Here is a 22836-nt window from a genome sequence, read left to right as displayed (position 1 = left end):
AACAAAAAGATTAGGTGATGAAAGATTGAATATCAGATTGGAGGGAGAGAGTATGGAGGAGGTGAATGTATTCAGATATTTGGGAGTGGACGTGTCAGCGGATGGGTCTATGAAAGATGAGGTGACTCATAGAATTGATGAGGGGAAAAGAGTGAGTGGTGCACTTAGGAGTCTGTGGAGACAAAGAACTTTGTCCTTGGAGGCAAAGAGGGGAATGTATGAGAGTATAGTTTTACCAACACTCTTATATGGGTGTGAAGCATGGGTGATGAATGTTGCAGCGAGGAGAAGGCTGGAGGCAGTGGAGATGTCATGTCTGAGGGCAATGTGTGGTGTGAATATAATGCAGAGAATTCGTAGTTTGGAAGTTAGGAGGAGGTGCGGGATTACCAAAACTGTTGTCCAGAGGGCTGAGGAAGGGTTGTTGAGGTGGTTCGGACATGTAGAGAGAATGGAGCGAAACAGAATGACTTCAAGAGTGTATCAGTCTGTAGTGGAAGGAAGGCGGGGTAGGGGTCGGCCTAGGAAAGGTTGGAGAGAGGGGGTAAAGGAGGTTTTGTGTGCAAGGGGCTTGGACTTCCAGCAGGCATGCGTGAGCGTGTTTGATAGGAGTGAATGGAGACAAATGGTTTTTAATACTTGACGTGCTGTTGGAGTGTGAGCAAAGTAACATTTATGAAGGGGTTCAGGGAAACCGGCAGGCCGGACTTGAGTCCTGGAGATGGGAAGTACAGTGCCTGGTGAAAGTTTTTCTTTTTCGGGCCACCCTGCCTTGGTGGGAATCAGCCAGTGTGATAATAAATAATATAAATGTTTGTTGTGTGTATTAAAACTATAATTAATCTCTATAAAATGTATTTTTTGTGAATATTTTTGGGTTTCTGGAATGGATTAATTGTATTTGCATTATTTCTTATGGGAAACAATGCCTAGTTTTAACTGGTTGCCCATACTTATCTGGGGTCTAGCTGTGTGGTGTAAGTGCTGTAGCTTGCAGAGTGCACAGGTTCAGGTCTTGCTCAGGTCTGAGATAATATTTGTAAATAATTTTGCTCATTCATGAAATAACATACATACATATATACTGTATATTACTGGGCATAAGGTGCACTGATCCATAAGACACAATGGTTTACTTTATTTTAAACAATCAGATTTTTGCTTAACCCCTCTCATAAGATGCAAGGGTTATATTTTCAGGCCTCACAAATGAGAGTAAAATTTTTTTCACTAGTAGTTAATACATGCAGTGTTTTCATATCCTGTGAGCTCAGCAGTAAGCTTACTGGCCCATGCTGGGCAGATTCCTCTCACATGCCTACTGGCCTGCCATTGATCATTGAGGTTTAGGTAACTTTAAAAATAGGTTGGGTAAATATATGAGTGAGAAAGGTTGAATATGAGTAGAACTTCCCCAGCATGAGTCAGTAGGCCTGCTGCAGTGCTCCTCTTGTCCTATGTCATATAATAGGTGTAAGACCTACCCCTAGAAATGTGTCACTCATCAATCCATGGAAGAATGTGCTACAGTGCATACTGTCAGGCACATCATCTAAAGAGGACTAGAAGATGCAGACCAGCCAGACTATGGGAAATAAAAGAGGGGAGCCACGCCCTCTCCAGGGACAGAGGTTTTTTAGGGCCAGGAGGAAAAAAAGACTGGCAAGAAATGGCAGTAATCCTATACCAACTGAAAACACTTCTGGAGCAGAGGCATGGACATTGGCCTCTACTCCAGAACAACAGATATTAGAGCCAGCAGATAAAACCCCCCTAAATTCCACCAATAAAATGACATTTGTCTTCGCAAACATACAGGATTTAAAGCCGTCAAAAAACAACAAAATTCCTTACATCAAGGGACTGCTCACGGAGTTAAATGCAATGTTTGCAGCATTCACAGAGACCCACATAAAGGATCATTATGACAAAAAACTATGGATCCCAGGTTTTAAACTATTCCGATGTGACAGACTAAACAGGCAGCAAGGGGAGGATGGCCTGTATGTCACAGAGTCGTTCATTTGCACAGAACTACTAAATACCTCAAATGATGTAGTTGAAGTTTTGGCGGTAAATATTGAAAACCAAAACCTTGTCATTGTGGTAGTATACAAGCCTCCAGATGCAACTTTCCAGCAGTTCCAGAAGCAGCTTGAGAAAATTGACCACTGTCTGGAAAGTCTCCCAACTCCTGCACCAAACATTTTACTACTAGGAGATGTGAACTTGAGGCACCTAAAATGGAGGAGTATAGCAAACAGTGTTTTAGCAGAGATCAACCTGGGAGGCAGCTCAGATGAAAATTCACACACACACACACACACATGAACTATTAAATCTCTGCACCAACTTCACCTTAAACTAACAGTGACAATCTGATATGTATATATAATATAACTGTATCAAAGACAATACACTCAGATCACAACATAATAGAGGTACAGACATGTATGCACAGGGCTCTTGAGCAGCAAAATGTGAGCAGTCATGAAGGTCTCTTCACAAAATTCAATTTCAATAACAAAAACATACAATGGGATCAAGTAAACCATGTCCTAAATGAAACAAGCTGGGAAGATATCCTAAACAACACGGATCTGAACGTTTGCCTTGAAAAAATGAATTCTGTGGTTTTTGAGTTCTGCTCAAGACATTCCATGAAGAAAAAGAAAGAGAAGATGTAAACTAGAAAGAGAGAGACGTTCCCTATACAGACGAAGGCGAAGACTCACAGAGCTGCTGAGTGGGGCCAATATATCTGAAATACGAAGAGAGGCACTAGTCAGTGAAATTGCAAATAATGAACTAAAGCTGAAGGAATCTTACAGGAGACAAGAATCACAGGAAGAACTAAAAGCCATAAAGGAAATTGAAAAAAAACAAAATACTTCTTCTCTTATGCCAAATCAAACTGAAAAACAACATCCAGTATTGGGTCCCTGCTTAGGTGGGATGGGACATACACAGATACTAAAGTCTTAATATGACTCAGTGTTCAGTGAGCCACTGCCCAGACTAAGGGTCACCAATCCAAATGAACGAAATGAAAGAAACCCAAAATTTGGTCATCTCAAAAATCTTGGATATTATTCTAACTCCACAAGACTTTGAAGAAGCAATAAATGACATGCCCATGCACTCTGTCCCAGGCTCAGACTCATGGAACTCCGTGTTCATCAAGAATTGCAAGAAGCCCCTATTGCATGCCTTTAGCATTTTATGGAGAGGGAGCATGGACACAATGGACATCCCACACACATTAAAAACAACAGACGTAGCCCCACTCCACAAAGGTGGCAGTAAAGCAATTGCAAAGAACTACAGACTGATAGCACTAACATCCCATATAAAAATCTTTGAGAGAGTTCTAAGAAGCAAGATTGCCAACCACCTAGATACTCATCAGTTACACAACCCAGGGCAACATGGGTTTAGAGCAGGTCGCTCCTGCCTGTCCCAGCTACTGGACCACTATAACAAGGTCCTGGATGCTGTAGAGGATAAACAAAATACAGATGTAATATACACAGACTTTGCAAAAGCTTTCGACAAGTGTGACCATGGTGTAATAGCACACAAAATGCATGATAAAGGAATAACAGGAAAAGTTTGTAGATGGATCTACAACTTCCTTACAGATAGAACACAAAGAGTAATAGTAAACAGAGTAAAGTCTGAGGCAGCCACAGTAAAATGCTCTGTTCTACAAGGCACAGTACTCGCTCCCATTCTATTTCTCATCCTCATTTCTGACATAAACAGAGATGTAAGCCATAGCTCTGTGTCTTCCTTTGCGGATGACACCCAGATTACCATGCAGTGACCTCCATCGAAGACACCGCGAGACTTCAAGCGGACATAAACCAAATTTTCGAAGTGGCCACTCAAAACAATATGATGTTCAACGAGGAGAAATTTCAACTACTCAGATATGGGAAACTTGAAGAAATTAAAAATGTATCAGGGTATATGACTAATTCTAACCATACAGTAGAACGGAAAAGTAATGTGAAGGACCTGGGAGTGATAATGTCAGAGGATCTCGCCTTCAAAGTCCACAACAGTGTATCTACCTCATCCGCTAGGAAAATGATAGGTTGGATAATGAGAACTTTCAAAACTAGGGACTCCAAGCCCATGATGATTCTCTTCAAATTGTTTGTGCTCTCTAGGCTGGAATACTGCTGTACACTAATGCTTCCCCTTCAAGGCTGGCAACATTGCAGACCTGGAGAGTGTACAAAGAACTTTCACAGCACACATAAGTACGATAAGGCACCTAAACTACTGGGAACGGTTGAAGGGCCTTGATCTGTATTCCCTCGAATGCAGGCAAGAGAGATACATGATAATATACACTTGAAAGGTCCTGGAGGGATTGGCACCAAACCTGCACACGAAAATCACTCCCTATGAAAGCAAAAGACTTGGCAGGAGATGCAGCATTCCCCCGATGAAAAGCAGGGGTGCCACAAGTACATTGAGAGACAGCACAATAAGTGTTCGTGGCCCAAGACTGTTCAATTGCCTCCCAGTGTACATAAGGGGGATTACCAATAGACCCCTGGCTGTATTCAAGAAGGCACTGGACAGGCACCTAAATTCAGTACCTGACCAGCAGGCTGTGGTTCGTATGTCAGCTTGCATGCGGCCAGCAGTAACAGCCTGGTTGATCAGACCCTGATCCACCAAGAGGCCTGGTCTCAGACCTGGCTGCAGGCATGTTGACCCCTGAAACCCTCTCCAGATAAACTCCAGGTAGCATGGGCCAGTAGGCCTTTTGAAGTTAGGTAAGGAAAAATTGGATACCAGATTGGAGAGAGGAAGTATGCAGGAAGTGAATGTGTTCATATATGTATTTGGGAGTGGATGTGTCAGTAGATGGGTTTATGAAGGACAAGGGATGAAGGGAAAAAGGTGGATGGTTTATTGAGGTATTTGTGGAGACAAAGAACATTACCCATGGAGGTAAAGAAAGAAATGTAAGAGTTTATTGGTACCAACACTCTTTTATAGGTGTGAAACATGGGTTGTGAATGTTGCTGCGAGGAGAAGGCTGGAGGCAGTGCAGATGTTGTGTCTGACTGCAATGTGTGATATAAATATTATGCAAAGAATTTGTAATTTATGCATGTCATCTAACATGCCAGGAGCAAGGGGCTAGTAACCCCTTCCCCTGTATACATTACTAAAGTTAAAAAGAGAAACTTTTGTTTTTCTTTTTGGGCCACCCTGCCTCGGTGGGATATGGCTGGTTTGTTGAAAAAAGAAGAATTTGTAATTTGTAGATTAGGAGGTGTGGAGTTACTAAAAGTATTATCCAGAGGGCTGAGGAGGGGTTATTGAGGTGGTTTGGTCATTTAGAGAGGATGGAGCAAAATAGGATGACTTGGAAGGTGTATAAATCTGTTGTGGAGGGAAGGCAAAGGATGGATGGAGGGGGGGGGGGTAAAAGAAGTTTTGTGTGCAAGGGGCTTGGACATGCAGCAGGCATGCTTAAATATGTTAGATATGAGTAAGTGGAGATGGATGGTTTTTGGGACTTGCTGAGCTGTTGGAGTGTGAGCAGCGTAATATTTTGTGAAGGGATTCAGGGAAACTGGTTAGCCTGACTTGAGTCCTAGAGGTGGGAAGTACAATTCTTGCACTTTAATTGAAGGGTTTGGGATATTGGCTGTTTGGAGTGACATCTGAAGTGTCATATGTAGGTGCCTCTGCAAAGACAGTGATTATGTGTGAATGATGATGAAAGTGTTTCTTGTTTGGGTCACCCTGCCTTGGTGGGAGATTGCTGATGTGTTGAAAAAAATATATTATATATATCCCTCTCTCCTAGAGTTTTGATCACTGCCATTAGTAGTTTTGTTCTTTGTTGGGTTTTTATAAAAGGCAAAGTTTTTTTTTTTACTTTCTTTAAAGTGGTGAAATTTTACATTAGCATTTTCTAACTGCTATAAATAGCTTGGATGAAAAACAAAAATGATTTCATGTAACATGCAGGGTAATTTAATATTCTACATAAATTTGCTTTTTAATACTGTACTTAAAGTGTTTCTGGGATTCTCAGGAGCGCACTTTGGTCGGTCGACCAGATGCCGGAAGTGAACCAAACGACATTCAGCTTTCAGGAGTAGGAATTGAAACTCATCATAGTGTTCTATTAATTGAGAATTCTGATCTCTTCATTGAACCGTATTCAAATGCCCGAACATGTGTAAATGGTTCCCAGGTATAGAATTTTTTTTTTGTTTAACTTCAAATCTTTACTTAGCCATTGTCATTTTCTCTTATTTGTGCTTATTACTGCTGCTGCTTATAAATAAAGATAATTTAAAATTCTAAAAATTCTTCACAAACCAGAATTAGGAGCATAAATTTGAAAATAATTTTAATTGTATAATTTATTTTAAAATCTAGTAACTATTGCTTTAGAAGTAGCATTGACGAAGTGCATGTTGATAGGTGACAGAGAAAGTGCAGCTACGACATGGAGACAGAATACTCTGGGGATTTAATTATTTCTTTCGTGTCAACTGCCCGAAAACTAGTTCAGGTAAGTTTTATCTTTGTCAGTTTAGTAAATAGTTTTTTGTATTTATAGATATTATTAATTATACAGTATTAGAAAATTATAAATTAGATTAACCTGAGTAATATAATTTTATTATATTTAGAAACTGCAAAAAATTTTCTTGTGGTGAATATACACATTTAGCTACTGATAAAAAATACATGTTTCAGGTGGTAATAATTCTGAGCCACAGACACCTGCTCAACCTATTGACTATAACTTTGCTCGGGAAGAACTTATGTTAAAGGAACTTAGCAATGATCCCATCCAGGCAGCTATACAAAACCTCGAACGTCAACATGAAGAAGATAAGCAAAGTATGTTGTTACTTGTAATCACTGATGGTATAATAAAATCTGTTATGTTTGTTATTATAAATCTGCTATTATAATTTTTGTTTTCAACAAGTCAGCCGTCTCCCACCGAGGCAGGGTGACCAAAAAAGAAAGAAAATCCCCAAAAAGTAAATACTTTCATCATCATTCAACACTTACACCTCACTCATACATAATCACTGTTTTTGCAGAGGTGCCAAGATACAACAGTTTAGAAGCATATATAAAGATATATAACATATCCCTCCAAACTGCCAATATCCCAAACCCCTCCATTAAACTGCAGGCATTGTACTTCCCATTTCCAGTACTCAAATCTGGCTATATAAAAATAACTGGTTTCCCTGAATCCCTTCACACTCCAACAGCTTGTCAGGTCCCAAAAACCATTCGCCTCCATTCACTCCTATCTGACACGCCCGTGCACGCTTGCTGGAAGTCCAAGCCCCTCGCCCACTAAACCTCCCTTACACCGTCCCTCCAGCCTTTTTGAGGACGACCCATACCCCTCCTTCCTTCCCCTACAGATTTATATGCTCTCCATGTCATTCTACCTTGATCCATTCTCTCTAAATGACCAAACCACCTCAACAAACCCTCTTCAGCCCTCTGAATAATACTTTTATTAACTCCACACCTATCAAATGTTACAAAGAAACAGCCAGTAAAGAGAAGAAAGTCCATTTAGCATGTGATAAGGCAGAGTTCATGAAATCAGAAGGGTAGCCAAGATGAGAGAATGAATTACAAAAAGTGGAAATTTCTGATTCAAGGAATTGAGGGGTCACAGCTGTGGAGGGCATGGAGAAAGATAGAAATAAGAACACTTTTTGTTTCACAAACTCTGCCTTATCACATGCTAAATGGCCTTTCTGCTCTCCCAAACTCTCTACTCCTATGAAAGCCCCTGTTCTCTGCCTTCCCTGTATTTCCACTCTTTCTAATCTCAACAACTCTTTCCATTCCTTAGACAATAAACTTACTATTTGCCAAACTAACACCTTTTGCAGTAATCTAGTTCATACCTCTCCTCTTGTTCCTTTGCCCTCTCCAATACTCTTTGAGTTTGTCAGAAAGAGAGACTGGCCACTCTCTTTCTGACAGACTCAAAGAACACAAAAGAAGTGTTAGTCTTACTGACACCAGTAATGCTCTTTATTGTCATGTTAGAGATCACAGGCATCCCATTGACTGGTCCTCTTTTAAAACTGTCTACCCTACTTTTAGCTTTCACAGTCACCATCTTATTGAAGTTTTCCCTATACACAACTTTCTTTGTATGAATCTTAGTTCTGGCTTTGTCTTTGTAGATGCCTTCCTTTCTCATTACATTGTCAAATGCTCCAAACTTCAGAACACTTGTGACTTAACCTGATACTTTCTTCTCCTCCTTTCCCTACTCTTCTCCTTTAATATTTTTTCCTTTTCTTTCTTTGTTTTTCTTTCTTCTGCCTAAATGTGTTCTGTAACGGCCCCCTTATGGGCCCTTAACTCTCATGCAGTGCTCCTTTATCTTGTCCGCAGACTGATCCCACGTCTTCCCCTTCATTCCTCTACTATTGCTGCTACTTTTACTATTCCCTCCCTTCACTCTTCACTCCCGTTTCTCTCATGTGCCACTAAATTACACGCTTCACTCCCGTTTCTCTCATGTGCCACTAAATTACTCTCCTATTTTATACTACCACAATTTCTTCTACTGCTACTCTCACTACCTAACTTATCACTACCACTACTTCCTCTTCTCCCTCTCTTACTGGCTTCCTCACTCTTTTCTGTTAGTGTGACTTTATAAATTGTCTAAGTCCGACTGAAACGTCGTCAAAAGCTCCTCTCTCCAATGTGCGGGTTATTTGTATATTGTAACCAAGAATATCAGATGTATTCTTTGGTGTTTGATGATCTCATGGAAGTAGTTTGCTTTAGAATGGTATACCATAAAAGTTGATAAATTCTCTCGGTCTTACATTAAATCAGTGCAAGAACACGGTCTAAGAAGGCAGGTAAAATTTGCATGGTGATGAGAACACTTGTTTATGATTCTGAACTGAGCAGGACTGTGAGTGGCTCAAACATGCAAAATAATAAGCATAATTCACTTCATACAATGATTGACTTTTTGGTTCTCAGTGAGTGGAGAGCTTCTCACTGTCTTGTGGTCCTCTAGTAATAAACCATTCAGTTGATTTAATGTGCAGTTATCTCTACACCTATAACAACAAAGTGGATCTTGAATTTCAGAATCTACTCAGGTAAAAATTGTTGTTTATGCCCTTGTGACTTGGAAAGGCTCATGTACTCTTTACTTGACAAGAAGCCAAAGATTTTCAGTGTTGCCCTGACTAATGACTAAGTGGTAATTTTTTTTTTTTTTTCAACAAGTTGGCCGTCTCCCACCGAGGCAGGGTGACCCAAAAAAGAAAGAAAATCCCCAAAAAGAAAATGCTTTCATCATCATTCAACATTTTTACCACACTTACACACAATCACTGTTTTTGCAGAGGTGCTCAGAATACAACAGTTTAGAAGCATATATGTATAAAGATACACAACATATTCCTCCAAACTGCCAATATCCCAAACCCCTCCTTTAAAGTGCAGGCATTGTACTTTCCATTTCCAGGACTCAAGTCCAACTATATGAAAATAACCGGTTTCCCTGAATCCCTTCACTAAATATTACCCTGCTCACACTCCAACAGATCGTCAGGTCCCAAGTACCATTCGTCTCCATTCACTCCTATCTAACACGCTCATGCACGCTTGCTGGAAGTCCAAGCCCCTCACCCACAAAACCTCCTTTACCCTCTCTCTTCAACCCTTTCGAGGACGACCCCTACCTCGCCTTCCTTCCCCTATAGATTTATATGCTTTCCTTGTCATTCTACTTTGATCCATTCTCTCTAAATGACCAAACCACCTCAACAACCCCTCTTCTGCCCTCTGACTAATACTTTTATTAACTCCACACCTTTTCCTAATTTCCACACTCCGAATTTTCTGCATAATATTTACACCACACATTGCCCTTAGACAGGACATCTCCACTGCCTCCAGCCGTCTCCTCGCTGCTGCATTTACCACCCAAGCTTCACACCCATATAAGAGTGTTGGTACTACTATACTTTCATACATTCCCTTCTTTGCCTCCATAGACAACGTTTTTTGACTCCACATATACCTCAATGCACCACTCACCTTTTTTCCCTCATCAGTTCTATGATTAACCTCATCCTTCATAAATCCATCCGCCGACACGTCAACCCCCAAGTATCTGAAAACATTTACTTCTTCCATACTCCTCCTCTCCAGTTTGATATCCAATTTTTCTTTATCTAAATCATTTGATACCCTCATCACCTTACTCTTTTCTATGTTCACTTTCAACTTTCTACCTTTACACACATTCCCAAACTCATCCACTAACCTTTGCAATTTTTCTTTAGAATCTCCCATAAGCACAGTATCATCAGCAAAAAGTAACTGTGTTAATTCGCATTTTGAATTTGATTCCCCATAATTTAATCCCACCCCTCTCCCGAACACCCTAACATTTACTTCTTTTACAACCCCATCTATAAATATATTAAACAACCATGGTGACATTACACATCCCTGTCTAAGACCTACTTTTACCGGGAAGTAGTCTCCCTCTCTTCTACACACCCTAACCTGAGCCTCACTATCCTCATAAAAACTCTTTACAGCATTTAGTAAGTTACCACCTATTCCATATAAGTGGTAATTATTGTTATGTTATCCATGCCAGTTTAACTTTATTAAGGTGTCTCTAACTTTTATCATACTTTTAAACAGCATAAAATTGTAGATTTAATATGCAGGACTGTAGAATGCTGTTGTAATACTGAAACATCCAACTTTAATTAATCTAGCAAAACATATGTACTCTACCTTAAATCTTTCATTGTTTCAGTGGCTTTGGAAAAGCAGCGTCAAGAATATGAGAAACAATTTCAACAACTCCGAAATATTTTATCTCCAACTACTCCTTATGCTCCTTATATGCCCTTTGATCCATTAAGGGGTACAAAAATGACTCCCTCTACTCCGACATCACAACTTCGAATAGAGAAGTGGGCACAGGAAAGGTATGTTTATTAAAATTTGTACTAGAGAATTTAACATTTTTAGATGGGGTTGTAAAAGAGGTAAAGGCTTGTGTGTTGGGGAGAGGGGTGGGATTAAATTATGGGGAATCAAATACAAAATAGGAGTTAACATAGTTACTTTTTGCTGATGATACTGTACTTTTGGGGGATTCTAAAGAAAAGTTTAAAGGTTAGTGGACGAGTTTGGAAGGGTGTGTAAAGGTAGAAAGTTGAAAGTGAACATAGATAAGAGTAAGGTGATGAGGGGTATCGAACGATTTAGGTAAAGAAAAAATTGGAGGGAAGGAGTATGGAAGAAGTGAACGTTTTCAGATACGTATTTGGGAGTTGACTTATCAGAGGATGGGTGTATGAAGGATGAGGTTAACCATAGAATTGATGAAGGAAAAAAAGTGAGTGGTGCTTTGAGGTATTTGTGGAGACAAAAAAAACATTATCCATGGAGGCAAAGAAGGGAATGTACAAGAGTATAGTGGTACCAGTTCTCTTATGTGGGTGTGAAGCATGGGTTGTAAATGTTGCAGTGAGAGGCAGCTGGAGGCATTGGAGATGTTATGTCTAAGGGCAATGTGTGGTGTAAATATTATGCAGAAAATTCATAGTGTGGAAAGTAAGAGGAGGTGTAGAGTTACTAAAAGTATTAGTCAGAGAGCTGAGAGGGGCTGTTGAGGTGGTTTGGTCATTTAGAGAGAATGGAACAAAGTAGAATGACTTAGAGAGCATATAAATCTGTAGGGGAAGAAGGCGGGGTAGGGGTCATCCTTGAAAAGGTTGGAGGGAGGGGGTAAAGGAGGTTTTATGGGTGAGGGGCTTAGATTTCTAGCAAGCATGCATGAGCGTGTTAGATAGGAGTGAGTGGAGATGAATGGTTTCTGGGACCTGATGAGCTGTTGGAGTGTGAGCAGGGTAATATTTTGTAAAGGGATTCAGAAAATCCAGTTAGCCGGACTTGGCTCTTGGAAATGGGAAGTACAGTGCCTGCACTTTTTAAAGGAGGGGTTTGGGATATTGGCAGTTTGGAGTGATATCTAAACTATCGTATCTGAGTGCCTCTGCAAAGACAGTGATTATGTGTAAATGATGGTGAAAGTGTTTCTCTTTTGGGTCACCCTGCCTTGGTAAGAGATGGCCGACATGTTTAATAAAATAGGAGGGCCCTACTTTACAGCACTTCGCTAATACAATGGTTTTCATTTGTCCTCGGTACTTGAAGGACATGTAGGACTGTGATCACTATAAGTAAGTAAATAAGTTTATTCAGGTATACACAAATACAGTTACATAGATTATCATACATTGCAGCATATGTGTAGAGAACCTAGGATAACCCAAAAAAGTCAGACTGAAAAAATTCTGCACTTTCAGCACCAAGCAAGAGCCTCCTTTTTTCTTGGAGCATAAATGGTAAGCTTACTGGTAGTAAGTGTCCTGCTGCTTTTTTCAAGAACGCAGCACTAACATCAGTAAAACTGGCATCTATTTGCAGAGAACATGACAGTGCATCATCGTAAGTAGTCATTACAGGAGCACTAAGAATATTATCACTTTGCATACAGGCTGTGTAAAGCAGTGTCATATTACATGTCAACCTACACAAAAATTTAAAGTATTTGTAGAGTACAGTTGCATACATAGATATATAACTGGCACACTGGGTCATGAAAAGCAAATAACCCTGCCACATACAACTGTGGTATCTAGTGCATCAGTGAAATTATTCATAAGAGGAAACCCTTCAGCATTAGTTATCAAATATCCTTTGCGGCAGTCATTGAACATGCTAAGTGTGTCATCATGTGTGAGATCCTTGGGCAATGTCTACTGACTCTCGCTGAGTACAGGGAAAACAGAAAAAACTTCACATCTCTCTCTCCATACACATCTCTTCCCTCAACAAGCATCTGTAATGCAAAACATACTGAATGTGCTCAGGTACATTTACCTCATGGGGATTCATGCCCACTTTTCTAACCACAAAAAACTCATTTACAAAGTTCCATGGTAGCTGAGCCAACGCTCCAAGCTTATCCACGTCAGCATCAAAAGTAACATTTTCGAAGTCTTGTACAGACAGCTGAGAAAAGTAACAACATGCAGTTTCCTGATTGGGTGTGTGGGCTTTATTTTCATCAGAGACCTCATCCACCAACAGTTGAAATGTACAACTAATCATAGCATTCCTAGGAGCCAGCTCCAGCACCAACACCACCTCTCTAGCCTCCAGAGCATGTAGCACCACCTCATGGTCCCACATCACCCTAGGCAGACTCGCAGGCTGGTTCACTAGTGCCTCCCACCGCATCTTAGCCAAACAGTCTCTGAAACTGAGAAAAAGCACTGAGGGGTAAGCATCACAATCCTCACCTAGCCCATGACTTAATGATTCCAGAGTACTTCACCACACGGTAATGAAAAGGAGGGGAATACTCTCATCCCAGTCCTTCTGGTACTGGGGAAAACAAACATGCATTGTCCTGAGAGACTGGTAAAACCACTCTACTGTACACTCAGAGTGATAGGGAAATTTAACCTTAAGTAAATCTCTCAAAACTACATGACAATTTATAAAATATGACCTCTGGTTGGCTTGTTGAAAGCCTAGCTGACAAAATTTTACCAGAAATCTCAAAACCACACACACAAAATTATTAGGAAGGGACAGGAACTCTGGTAACCTGGTAAAAAGATAAGTGATTGGTAAATATTTATTATCCAGCTCTCCCTTCTCAATACTGAAATATTCTCCAGTAGGAATCTGTAAAAAATTCAGAACCTTATCCTCGAATGGCTCTAACATGACTGCATGGTCATATATTCTGGAAAAGAAACATGTGTTAAATTTGGGAACCACTTCCTCTGCAACAGATGGCAACTGAATAGCCTTCAAGGAGTCACCACATCCCTGGACCTCAACCAGCTGCTTCAGAGTCAGGGTATTCTCCCCCATGCCAGCACCAAGACCCCCCCCCGAAACCGGGTTTGACCTGGGCCAGTTCATCACTGTCCAAAGTCTCCTGGCTCCCCAGGCCCAAATCATCACCACAGTCAGGAGAAAGTTCAAAGCGAGACACAGAAGTTCTTCCCTTGCTAACCTGGCTAGACATAGTACACATTGAAAATTTTTCAGTCACAGCAGTATTAGTTTTCACCTCAACACCTTTTAAATCAGGGTCCCTCCAAACCAAACATTCCTCACTTTTGAGAAGATCCATAATATTGTTGCCTAGTAGTAGGTCAACACCTGGAAAAGGTAAATCATCTGTAATACCTACAGGCAGGTACCCAGACTGGTAAACAGACTCCATCCACAATCTGTGTACACAAAGCAAAGCACATAGGTACATGAAATTATTAATAGTATTTGCACAGAAAATTATTATTACTAAATAACTCCCTAAATCACTAAATGTGCACACAAAAATCAGGCAGAAAAATTATTACACCTGAAAAAAATTTAATACATGTACTAATAATCCTTCCTTTAACCCTTTGACTGTTTTGGTCGTATATATACGTCTTACGAGCCACCATTTTTGACGTATATATACTCATAAATTCTAGCAGCTTCAAATCAAGCAGGAGAAAGCTGGTAGGCCCACATGTGAGAGAATGGGTCTGTGTGGTCAGTGTGCACCATATAAAAAGAAATCCTGCAGCATGAAGTGCATAATGAGAAAAAAAAACTTCAACTTTTTTTTTAATTGAAATGCCGAATTTGTGGTCTATTTTTGTATAGTATTTATGGTTGTATTCTCGTTTTCTTGGTCTCATTTGATAGAATGGAAAACATATTATAGAAATAGAGATAATTTTGATTGGTTTTACTATGAAAAGAACCTTGAAATGGAGCTCAAAGTAGGGAAATGTTTGATTTTTACCGGTTCAGAAGTAAACAAATGATGTCATTGTCCAATAAATGTCCAAGTAGCCATTCTAATATGCAGTCATGAATGGGTTGACATTATTTATACAATTATTACAATACTGCAGTAGTCTGCATAGCAGTAAATCTTCTATTTTTTGTTGGAATAAAAATTCAAAATAGAAAGCAAGAATAATATCAGAGGGGCCTGGAGATGTAACTGATGAACAAAGAAAATGTTATTTTAGAGCCAGGAATGTCTGCATTGTTCATTCTGGACCCTATTTTGAAATTGTCATATTTTTTTAATTTTCGTAAAATTGGCCAAATTACAAATTTCTGACCACGTTATTGGGTAGTTGAAATCGGTAAATGGGCAGTTTCTTGTACTCATTCGATAGAAAAATGGATCTCTAAACAAGTAGCTGTGAGTTTGGTCAACTGGAACAATGGAATTAGCCGAAAATAGGGCTCAAAGTGGGCGAAATCGCTGATTCGTAAATATCGCTGAGGTTGCTAACTTTGCAGCCTCAGTTTTCCGTCAAATTTCGTTCTTTTGGTGTCATTACAATTGGGAAAAGTTTCTCTATCATTTTATAAGAAAGAATAATTTTTTTTGGGGGGGGGGGGAATTTGTGACACCAGGAGACACCTCAGGATTTGGGGTTGTGACAGTCAAGGGGTTAAAGACTCTCCAGGTTTCAAATTTGAATTATCATTCTTAATGTGATAATTCTTCACTACAGGCCCCCATGTTACGAGTTTAATGTAGTAACTTAATTAAAATGTTCCTGGCTCCTGAAGGCTGCTTACACTGCTGTCTAGGGGCTATAAATTTGCTCTGAAAACACAGCGAACCTTGGGCCAGCATGTACTCATACATATTAAGCATGAGTGCAAATAATTAACGTTGTATATGGAAGGACACAAAAACTCACCTCTACAAAAATATATACAGTAGGGCCCCACTTATACGGTGGGTTAGGTTCCAGGCTGTCGCCGGAAAGCAGACATCGCCGGAAGCAGAATGCCATTTTTTCCATTTATAAATGCATATAAATACCAGACAACAAGTTTACACTAAATTATATTAAGTTAGTAATAGAACCAGGCATTAAAAACACACAAAGAAAATACATTCACAGTAAATTCATTACTTATCTTAAAGTATTTGTAATCTTAATGTAGGGAGAGAGGTGAGTAGTACTTATTTGTAGGAAGTCAGGTGCAGGTAGCCCAGGTGTAGGTAGCACTGGCTCCCCGTCTCATACTTAATATACGATATTTAAAACATCCCAGAGAGGTAAAATGCACATACAGTACACTCATTATTTACCTTAAAATATGTGTAGTCTTAATATAGGAAGAGAGGTGAGTAGTATTTATTTGTATAAAGTCAGTGTAGGTAGCCGGTAGGTGTAGCCTGGGCTACACCTACAGGCTAACTACACTGTGGCCCAGAGCCATATTATTAACATCGACATGCCTTGTTCACTGAATTTAATCATTTCTAACAAGTACCTTTAGATGCCATCATAAGCGAAGGTAGAAGTAATGAATAATTCATGCCGAAAATTGTAAACAAAAGCAGAGTGAGGGAGTGGCTGGGCCAAACACAGATTCATACACGTTTTCTCTGATGGCTGAGTAGAGAAAATGTAATGTTGTCCCTCCACCCAGCTACCACACAGCTCCACAAGTATTATTATCAGAGCACACATAAAATATGCAATAAACACCAGACAACAAGTTTACACTAACTTATATTAAGTTAGCAATTGAAATGGGCATTAAAAACACAAGAAAAGGTAAGATACACACAGAGTACACTTATTACTTACCTTAAAATATTAATATTAATGTGTGAGAGGTGAGTGGCAGGGTGTTTATTGAATAAAATCAGAATGGCACACCATCATCCTCTAACTTGGCACTTAAAGCAAGAGGCTTATGACTTCTCTTTTTATCACAGCTAACCTTAGACGCCATCATCAATGAGAGCCAACTAGTTAACGAAAGAGTAAACGAGAGAGAGAACAAGATACAGAGTTGAGACAATGTAAGAACACAAATTGAACAGGTAGTGGACGATCACTTGGTCAGGCGAAATAAATGTGTATTAATATGTGTCTACTTTTAGTTCATTCACATCCATTTGTAAGAGTTTGTAAAACATTTGCCTCAATATTTTTTTACTATAATAATAATTACCTCACAATACAAATATTCTTACATTGTGTACAAGTTAGTTCAGAATAAACAAACAGCAACACACCATTTTTAGAGTGAATGAAGATAATAATATTAATAATAATAATAATAATAATTATTATTATTATTACTAATATTAATAATAATAATATTAATATTATTATTATTATTTATTATAAAAAGCACTAAACCCACAAGGGTCGTGAATTGCTATATATAGAGTAAAGGCATACGAAAAGAATATTTTTCTACAGTTATCCCCGAGTTTGACTAGAGAAAACGTAATTCTTCCGACACTACCTACACAGCCGCTTTGTAAACAAATCTCATATTTACATCAATTTTTATTCTGGGAGTGTATGTATCATGTTTATATGCTATGTAATGGGTTTCATATATAATTTTGAGGAAAATATCATAGATGGATTAATAAAAATGCCTATATTGATGTAAAATAAGACATTTAGTGTGCCCAAGAGTGATTATTATTACGTAGTATTGGCGTCACGAGTAGAGAGAGACTTAGCTATTTTAATGTGTACCTGCACACCAGCATAGTGTGTAAGTATATTTAAGTACAGGTACACTTAAGTATAATTATCAGAGTACATATAAAATATGCAGTAACTTTAAAACACTTGAAATTTTGGAAAGTTTCCTGACATAATAGATGAAGTCACGGAAAACGTAAACAAACCGGGTGGGGGGGGCGGCGTATTTGAAAGACTGCTTGCCCTATAGCAAATTTTGGTCATAATTTGACATCGCCGTATTAGCGGAACGCCATAAGGCGAAACGCCATAAGGCAAAACGCCGTAAAGCGGGGCCTTACTGTATAATATAATAATAATAGTAACTTACATACAACTTACAATCTACTCCAAAAAACCACCACACTCCAGCTCACCTAAACTCACTAGCACACTGCTACTAATGAGTTAAACAAAATAAATGACCATTTATGAACAGGGAGGCTCCATGACGCCCCTCGTTTCTGCAGGTTACATAGCCTACAGTGGAAATGTTAAATACTCTCCAAAACACAGGCCCCTGCATACTAGGGTTTTACAAATAAACATGAGAGCACCAGAAAATGCACAAAACAGAATGCACTAAAAACTTGCCAAAACTATCTACTCAAAGTACCACCTGAACATGATGACTTTACCCCGTGACCGCCCGTCTGGTACTGAACTAAACACCTCTCATCTGCTCCTGTCCTGGCCACTGCCTGACTGACAGGAATAAAACGCATTCGCTTACAAGGAATAATACACGTCCACTTTCCGGATGCTACACTGAAAATGACATATATGGAGCGTTATTTTATAAAATATTTTCCTGTAGCACACTGCATAACAACTTGTCTCTGTGATTCTTGTTGGTTCAGTTATAGATGGTAGTAGCAAGCAGCTGCTCATAGTGTTTGTGAAATCAGCTACCTGGGGGTCAGCTGTTTGGATGAGGCTTATATTTAAAGTCACCAGCAAGTAGCAGGTGATGTTTATTCATCTCTGAGTCAGTTATCGTGTGTCTTAAGTTGAGGGACCCTTGCGTCAATAACATAGATCTACATGACGGACAGTGACAGGGTTGAGGGTTAAATCCTAATGGTAGCAGTTGATAGTGTTGTAAGCTTGCATGCATGTTATTGTTAGTACAGTGGACCCCCGCATACCGTTGGCATCACATACCGTTTATTCCGCATACCGCTCACTTTAATCGCAAAAATTTTGCCTCGCATACCGCTCAAAAACCCGCTCACCGCTGTTCGTCCGAGACGCGTCCAATGTGCGCCTTAGCCAGCCTCACATGTTCCGCCGGTGGCATTGTTTACCAGCCAGCCTCCGCAGTAGCATCCAAGCATACAATCGTAACATTTCGTATTATTACAGTGTTTTTGGTGATTTTATCAGGAAAATAAGTGACCATGGGTCCCAAGAAAGCTTCTAGTGCCAACCCTACAGCAATAAGGGTGAGAATTACTATAGAGATGAAGAAAAAGATCATTGATAAGTATGAAAGTGGAGTGCGTGTCTCCGAGCTGGCCAGGTTGTATAATAAACCCCAATCAACCATCGCTACTATTGGTGGTACAGCTGCTGCTGCACTGTCAGCTGCTGCTGCTGCTGTAGCATCGTCTGCTGCTGCTGTAGCATCGTCTGCTGCTACTGTAGCATCGTCTGCTGCTGCTGTAGCACTGTCAGCTGCTGCTGCTGCTGTAGCATCGTCTGCTGCTGCTGTAGCATCGTCTGCTGCTGCTGTAGCATCGTCTGCTGCTGCTGTAGCACTGTTGTTGGTGTGGCTTATTGAGAATATACCAAGAAACAATTAACCCCAGAGGATTTGCCACCCAGGATAACCCAAAAAAGTCAGTGTCATCGAAGACTGTCTAACTTATTTCCATTGGGGTCCTTAATCTTGTCTCCCAGGATGCAACCCACACCAGTCGACTAACACCCAGGTGAACAGGGAAAAATACCTGGAACTAGTGCTCATATTGGTGAATTTAAAGCCAGCAAAGGTTGGTTTGAGAGATTTAAGAATCGTAGTGACATACACAGTGTGATAAGGCATGTTCTGGAAGAAAATATCAAACAGGACCTACAGTACTCAGGAGGAAAAGGCACTCCCAGGACACAGTGTCTCATCAGTCATTGCTGCATCTTCAATAAAGGTAAGTGTCATTTATTCTTCATTTAGTAGACTAGTACATGCACAATATATACTGTGCATGTACTACTCTACTATTGTGCATGTATCCTTCTCTTTGTGTTTAGGAAAATGTATATTTCACGTGGTAAAATTTTTTTTTTCATACTTTTGGGTGTCTTGCACGGATTAATTTGATTTCCGTTATTTCTTATGGGGAAAATTCATTCGCATACCGATTATTTCGCATACCAATGAGCCCTCTTGCACGGATTAAAATTGGTATGCGGGGGTCCACTGTATAACAGGGATTCCAGTGCTGTAAAAATGTACTTCTCTCTCAATCTAATGATATTCTTTAATGTAGTTACTCTCAGATTTTACATCATCATTGAGACTTATCATATATTCATAAGAATTCCTGTTTCACGTATAATTTTATGCAGGAATTATTTAATCTCACTGATGTACATTATAATGTGGCATTGCTTCATTAGCATCTTATTTAATTTCACTGGGAGCATGCATTTTTTTGTGAAAAATCTTCCACCCACCCAGCTTTATCAGTTTGATAGTGTTAAATTTATGTATATTAATTATTTTTGTTACACTTCAGAGAGGACATGTTCGAGCAAAGTTCTCTTTTGTACCCTGGCAGAGAGGATATGTTCAGGCGCAGCTTAGCTCAGCTTAGACAAGATATTATGAAGGCTAACACCTTGGTACGTGAGGCAAACATATTTGCTGATGAAATGGGCAGACAGACAACATTTGGGGTGACCCTACAAATTCCTCCACAGAATTTGTCTCCCAACCGGAAGAGATCTGCATTTGTTAGTGAACCAGCAATTCTACTCAAGAGGAAAGGAAAGCCAAACCAGGTATGATTATATTCTGTGGAAAAGATTAAGCTTCTGCAATTTATTTGACTGTCTTTTACATTTATGGCTCTTAACTGGTCTTCTACCATCCAGAATTGCCATTGTTTCTCCCACTTGCCAGTTTGGGTGGTGGTTAAAAAACAGCAAAAGAAAAAAAAAATAGAAAACTGGGATCAGGTTTCCATTCAGTTGATTTAGCATTTGTATTTAAATTTTTTTTTTATCTCCATGGCTGTTTCCGGCCAGAACAAGGTGATACAGAGACAAAGACACCATCATTCATTCAGTCACTAGTGGTCTTCTTCAGAAGTGTGCTAACACTACAATTCAGCTTATCCTCCGACAACATCTCCACCCCTTCTACAAAGTGCAGACACTACCTATTCACCGCCAGGATTCAAGTCTGGCTAATCATTTCCCCCAATCCCTTCATAAATGTTACCTTGCTCACACTCCAAAAACATTTTTTTTTATTATCACACTGGCTGATTCCCACCAAGGCAGGGTGGCCCAAAAAAGAAAAACTTTCACCATCATTCACTCCATCACTGTCTTGCCAGAAGGGTGCTTTACACTACAGTTTTAAACTGCAACATTAACACCCCTCCTTCAGAGTGCAGGCACTGTACTTCCCATCTCCAGGACTCAAGTCCGGCCTGCCAGTTTCCCCGAACCCCTTTATAAATGTTACTTTGCTCACACTCCAACAGCACGTCAAGTATTAAAAACCATTTGTCTCCATTCACTCCTATCAAACACGCTCACGCATGCCTGCTGGAAGTCCAAGCCCCTCGCACACAAAACCTCCTTTACCCCCTCCCTCCAACGTTTCCTAGGCCGACCCCTACCTCGCCTTCCTTCCACTACAGACTGATACACTCTTGAAGTCACTCTGTTTCACTCCATTCTTTCTACATGTCCGAACCACCTCAACAACCCTTCCTCAGCCCTCTGGACAACAGTTTTGGTAATTCCGCACCTCCTCCTAACTTCCAAACTACGAATTCTCTGCATTATATTCACACCACACATTGCCCTCAGACATGACATCTCCACTGCCTCCAGCCTTCTCCTCGCTGCAACATTCATCACCCATGCTTCACACCCATATAAGAGAGTTTGTAAAACTATACTCTCATACATTCCTCTCTTTGCCTCCAAGGACAAAGTTCTTTGTCTCCACAGACTCCTAAGTGCACCACTCACCCTTTTCCCCTCATCAATTCTATGATTCACCTCATCTTTCATAGACCCATCTGCTGACACGTCCACTCCCAAATATCTGAATACATTCACCTCCTCCATACTCTCTCCCTCCAATCTGATATCCAATCTTTCATCACCTAATCTTTTTGTTATCCTCATAACCTTACGCTTTCCTGTATTCACTTTTAATTTTCTTCTTTTGAACACCCTACCAAATTCATCCACCAATCTCTGCAACTTTTCTTCAGAATCTCCCAAGAGCACAGTGTCAACAGCAAAGAGCAACTGTGACAACTCCCACTTTATGTGTGATTCTTTATCTTTTAACTCCACGCCTCTTGCCAAGACCCTCGCATTTACTTCTCTTACAACCCCATCTATAAATATATTAAACAACCACGGTAACATCACACATCCTTGTCTAAGGCCTATTTTTACTGGGAAATAATTTCCCTCTTTCCTACATACTCTAACTTGAGCCTCACTATCCTCGTAAAAACTCTTCACTGCTTTCAGTAACCTACCTCCTACACCATACACTTGCAACATCTGCCACATTGCCCCCCTATCCACCCTGTCATACGCCTTTTCTAAATTCATAAATGCCACAAAGACCTCTTTAGCCTTATCTAAATACTGTTCACTTATATATTTCACTGTAAACACCTGGTTCACACACCCCCTACCTTTCCTAAAGCCTCCTTGTTCATCTGCTATCCTATTCTCAGTCTTACTCTTAATTCTTTCAATAATAACTCTACCATTCACTTTACCAGGTATACTCAACAGACTTATCCCCCTATAATTTTTGCACTCTCTTTTGTCCCCTTTGCCTTTATACAAAGGAACTATGCATGCTCTCTGCTAATCCCTAGGTACCTTACCCTCTTCCATACATTTATTGAATAATTGCACCAACCACTCCAAAACTATATCCCCACCTGCTTTTAACATTTCTATCTTTATCCCATCAATCCCGGCTGCC

The 22836-nt window shown here is 39.9% G+C and overlaps 1 protein-coding gene across 8 annotated transcripts in view; it reads left to right on the top strand.

Moving 5' to 3' along the window:
* Positions 1–22836, top strand: part of Khc-73 (Kinesin heavy chain 73) — an 886736-nt gene that overhangs the window by 398855 nt on the left and 465045 nt on the right. For 6 of the 8 annotated variants that reach the window (XM_070083279.1, XM_070083274.1, XM_070083277.1 and 3 more), the window contains 5 exons: positions 6071–6232; positions 6466–6556; positions 6745–6891; positions 10844–11018; positions 20381–20645. In XM_070083279.1, coding sequence (XP_069939380.1) covers positions 6071–6232; positions 6466–6556; positions 6745–6891; positions 10844–11018; positions 20381–20645 — 840 coding nt within the window. The remainder of the gene's footprint in view (positions 1–6070; positions 6233–6465; positions 6557–6744; positions 6892–10843; positions 11019–20380; positions 20646–22836) is intronic. The other 2 variants (XM_070083276.1, XM_070083280.1) reach the window with 1 other exon arrangement.

Source organism: Cherax quadricarinatus, chromosome 9 (assembly GCF_038502225.1).
Source record: "Cherax quadricarinatus isolate ZL_2023a chromosome 9, ASM3850222v1, whole genome shotgun sequence".
Lineage (NCBI taxonomy): Eukaryota > Metazoa > Arthropoda > Malacostraca > Decapoda > Parastacidae > Cherax > Cherax quadricarinatus.
Note: the sequence above shows the minus strand (reverse complement) of the source record. Positions and strands in the feature narration are given on the sequence as shown.